General features: G+C 55.1%; 1 protein-coding gene across 1 annotated transcript; it reads right to left on the bottom strand.

The window, feature by feature from the left end:
* Positions 1 to 528: 528 nt before the first annotated feature.
* On the bottom strand, positions 529 to 2,233 carry LOC133782773 (uncharacterized). Its single transcript, XM_062222146.1, has 2 exons — positions 1,931 to 2,233; positions 529 to 1,853 (listed from the first exon to the last, which is right to left on the bottom strand). The coding sequence occupies exons 1-2, from the start codon at positions 2,018 to 2,020 to the stop codon at positions 1,392 to 1,394; spliced, it is 552 nt and encodes a 183-aa protein (XP_062078130.1). The 5' UTR covers positions 2,021 to 2,233; the 3' UTR covers positions 529 to 1,391.
* Between the last annotated feature and the right edge of the window lie 2,582 nt (positions 2,234 to 4,815).

Below are 4,815 nucleotides of genomic sequence, written 5' to 3'. Positions count from 1 at the left end.
ACGATGTCTGGGGGTATAAATTAAAGAGGACCAAGCCCCAGGGCTGGTCCCACCCCGGACGAACATTGTCCGGGGTATAAATTAAAGAGGGCCAAGCCTAAGGCTGGTCCCACCCCGGACGAACGATGTCCGAGGGTATAAATTAAAAGGGCCAAGCCTAGGGCTGGTCCCGCCCCGGACAAACATTGTCCGGGGGTATAAATTAAAGAGGACCAAGCCCCAAGGCTGGTCCCACCTCGGACGAACGATGTCCGGGGGTATAAATAAAGAGGGCCAAGCCTAGGGCTGGTCCCACCCCGGACGAACATTGTCCGGGGGTATAAATTAAAGAGGACCAAGCTCCAAGGCTGGTCCCACCCCGGACGAACGATGTCCGGGGGTATAAATTAAAAGGGCCAAGCCTAGGGCTTATCCCTCCCCGGACGAACATTGTCCGGGGGTATAAATTAAAGAGGACCAAGCCCCAAGGTTGGTCCCACCCCAGACGAACGATGTCCCGGGGTATAAATAAAGAGGGCCAAGCCTAGGGCTGGTCCTACCCCAGACGAACATTATGTGGGGGTATAAATTAAAGAGGACCAAGCCCCAAGGCTGGTCCCACCCCGGATGAGCATTGTCCGAGGGTATAAATTAAAGAGGGCCAAGCCTAGGGCTGGTCCCACCTCGGACGAACGATGTCCGGGTATATAAATTAAAAGGACCGAGCCTAAGGCTGGTCCCACCCCAGACGAACGATGTCCGGGGGTATAAATTACAAAGACCGAGCCTAAGGCTGGTCCCACCCCGGACAAACGATGTCCAGGGGTATAAATTCAAAGGACCGAGCCTAAGGCTGGTCCCACCCCGGATGAACATTGTCCGGGGGTATAAATTAAAGAGGGCCAAGCCTAAGGCTGGTCCTACCCCAGACGAACGATGTTCGGGGATATAAATTAAAAGGACCGAGCCTAAGGCTGGTCCCACCCCGGACGAGCGATGCCCGGGAGAGAAAAGCATCCGGTATGCCCCAGGGCAAAGCAGTGCTCCGCGACTGGTAGAGTGGGGGGACTAAGTTCCACAATAAACTATTTGAACCACGTTGGCCCAGGCCGTTGGAGCCGGGATTGAGAATTAGGTGGGTAGGACTGAAAACTTAACAAGCTAGTTAGAGTTGGTCTAGTCCAGGCCGTTGGAACCGGGACCAAACCCTCGGAGTTAGTTATGCACGGTGATAAAAGGAATTTTCTAGAAGGAATAACAAAAATAAGATAAACCGGAGAGTAATAAAAATTGTCTTGGACGCATACGCATCCGGTAAAAGTTATTACAAAATTAAAAGAGGTAATGCGAAGATTCGGGCCTAGGCTTCAGTCTCCAGAAGCTCCGCGTCTTCCTTCTCTTTGGCCTCGAATTCAGGCCTCTGCGATTCCGGGTCGGGGAAGACCAAGAGGTTCATGATTTTGTCCTTGCGCCAAGCCATGTAAATGGCCTCCTCGAAAGTGACTTCTAGCATGCTGTCCGCCTCCTCCTTTTCGCACCGTCTTCTCCTCACGAAGAGAGCTTTCCAGTTCGCGGACCCGATCCGTCAAGTTCTGGATCTCCTCCCTATCCCGGGCAGACTGAGCCGCGGCAGCCTCCAGAAGGGCTACCCTCTCGTTGGCCTCGGTTTCTTTCCGGGACAAGGCCTCTTCCAGCCCGGCCTTGACACGGTCGAACTCCGCATGGTCCACCTGAGCCTGGGCCGTCTCCTTGGCCAGGGCCTCCTTGTTGGCCTCCCTCTGGTTCACGGCCGCCTCCAACTCCAACTGGATCGTCTCCATCTTCATGGCCAACTCAGCCACCAGATCGGCACTCCGATGGGACAACAAATCAACCTGGAACAAAGCAAAGTTAAGAGGAATCCTTATAAACAAATAAGAAGAGGGAAGAAAGAGACATGAAGTAAACTTACTGCGGTGGCCTGATGGCGGAGAGCCTGGGAGATGAACAGCACGTCCGGGTTGGCTATCGTGGCATACCTCTTGAGCTGGAGGTTGCACATGGTGTTCCCCACCTGGTCCAACAGGTCAGCCGCCAAGGGGGCCGTGTCCTGCCCAAGCTTTGGATGAAAGCCTGTCTCGGCATCTGGCCGATCCACGATCAGCTGGGGGGCGCTAAACGCCGCCGGACACTCAGCGAGCTCGACCTGACAATGGATCGTCAGGGCCTTGTACGTCTCATCTGTCCAACCCCAGCCATTCTCCCAGGTCCGGGCAATCAGTTGGGACTACTCATCCCGCACGACGGCTTCCCCCTCCTCGAGTAGTGTTAGACGTATGGGGAGGGCCGGTAGTGCGGGAATCTCTTTCGTGGCGAGCCAACTCTTGCCGTGCGACTCGTCGGCCGAACCAGCCCGCCTCGTCCGGGGCCTCTTCTTCTCGGTGCTGGCCTCCTCAGCGCCTGCGTCCAAGCCCCTTTTCCCGGAACTTCGACTGGTCACCGCTCCCGTCTCCAGATTGATCATTGGGTGTTGGGCAGAGTCGGGGACTGCATCCGAGTCCACGGCCTGGATGGGGACCGCGGCAAGCGCTCCCCCACTGGGTCGAAGTTCTGCCCCTGGCGCCTCCGTGTTGAGGGGTGGGTCCGGGCCTACCGCTTCTGTTGTCTTTCTGGCAGCCTTCCTGGCCGTCCGGTCCTTGAGGAGTTGCCTCAGTTTGCCCGTGGGGGTAGACATGTCAGAGTCTCCTGCAAAAACACAGAAAAAAAGAGTTAGTACGTTTGACCAAGAGAATTAAAATCAAAACTAAGAGTGACCCGGGACGAACCCTCATCTAAGCCCCGGGCGTGACTCAACTCATTTAATGCGAAGGAATGGACTCGATCCCCCATGTCGTCCGGGTTCAAGAAATTCCTGTACTGAAGGAACCCGGACAAGAACATGAGAACCTCCAAGCCTATGGGGACGGGATATGAAGGTGTCATCTCCCCGTCAGCCCCAAACGTGGGGCCTCAAAGTGCTAGCCTATCCCTAGCTAAGTCCCCGACTTGAGGAGCATAAGTTAAGAGAAAAGGTGAGTTACCTCACCCTGATACGCTAGCCCCGGGGGTCCCCGTGTTTGGTAGGGCATCCTCGAAGAGCTCTTCCAACTCCTCCGAAGCAGTCGCCTCCGTTTGGGCCAGGTCCCTCTTCCGCTTGGCCGCGTCGTCTCGCGCCGCTTTCTCCACTTCCGCGATGTGCTCCAGGGCCAGCTATTCCCTGATGGCGACAATCTTCTCGCATTGGATTCCCCGAAGGTTCGGGATGATAATAGTTTGGTGGGCCGCGAGCATCCCGACCAATCGGAGGTTGTCCGTGGTGACGTAGGCTCCTACGTCCAGGTCCTCCACGCTCAGCCCAGAGTAGAATCTCCTCCGTTCCAGGATGAACTGGGTGAGAGGAGTCTGGGCGAAAGGTCCTGCCACCCAGAGTAACATGATGAGAAACGAAGAAAAAGAAAGAAAAAATAAAAAAGAGGAAAAGGATCGGGGAAGCACTTACCCACTCGCTGGAAGTCCAGCAGCAACGTGGGGTTCTTCTCCACGAGGAACCCAGACGTCATGAACCAGTAGTGATGGACGTCCAGGGGATGCTTCCAAGAGCTGGTGGGAGCGGGGTAGTTACCTCGCGGCTTCAGTCTATAGAAGTCGTCCAAGGTCTTGTCATTGGCATTGACCTGCGGCTCCATCTTGTAGAAATACAAGATTTCCGTAGGGGTCGGCTCCGCAATCTCCTTCGCGATGCAGAATACTCGCCATCCCACGAGTAGTCGGTAGGCTTGTGGCAGGAGCTGGAACGGTGCGATCCCCACGTACTTTAGGAACTGCACGAAGTAGCCGTGAAGCGGGAATGTGGCTCCCGCACTGATGTGGCCAGCACTCCAGGCCCCAAAACCTTCTACCGAAATATGTGCCCGCTCCTCTATCCTGGCCAGGCGGTTGTGGAATAGTCTGGGAGTGGACTCTATGCCCAGGTGCTTCTCCAGGATGTACATCATCTGGTAGTTCCGGAACAGGTTTTGCAGCACGCCCATTTCCCATCTGTTGCTCGTGGGGGTCCTGGACCCGGAGAGGACGACGGGGGCCCTGTTGACTTCCTCCTCTGAATGAAGGGTGACGCCCATTGCCATGACTGATGATCTGGGAACAGAGAAAAGAAACCAAGCAGTCAATACCAAAACCCAAGAATGTCGGTTAAGGTATGGGGGGTCTCCTAAGGACTGGTTGGAGTCCCCTCCGCATCGGGTCCGGGTTCACCAGGGAACCGCGAGACCCAGATCGGGAACGAAAAAGAGGCTACTAAGTAGGCTCCACCGTCTATCCAGGAAGCATTTGGACCCGGAGCAACCCGGACCACGCGGCCTTCTTAACAATGTTCCTAAGCATAAGAAAATTCTAGCAGCCTAAGCATATAAACTAAAGAGCAGCCTACATTCATGTATTCACCAAGAAGGTCAGAAAGACTTACTGTGAGTAGTTGGCGGTAGAGGATGGTGGTTGTCCGACGGTAAGGATGGCAGAATTTCGTTCTTGAACTGGTGAAGCCGATTCAGCAACTCGTCGATAGGGAAGGCCCAGGACGTGCACTCAGGCGGAGGGGTAGACGCTGGGACTGTTGGAAATAGACGACGGCATAGAATGAGCAGGCGGTGAAGAATGTCGTCGGCGATATCGGACATACACAGCTCAGTTCTTGAAATGGCTCGAGAGTGTAAAAGTGCCAAATGAATGTCTGAGGAGTATTTATAGAGACCCAAGTCCTGGTCTCTGATCCAGCGGATAGAAATTCCCCCATCCGATGGTCGAAAATCGTGCAGGGGC

Source organism: Humulus lupulus, chromosome 6, assembly GCF_963169125.1.
Source record: "Humulus lupulus chromosome 6, drHumLupu1.1, whole genome shotgun sequence".
Lineage (NCBI taxonomy): Eukaryota > Viridiplantae > Streptophyta > Magnoliopsida > Rosales > Cannabaceae > Humulus > Humulus lupulus.
This window is presented reverse-complemented; position numbering and strand designations above follow the sequence as displayed.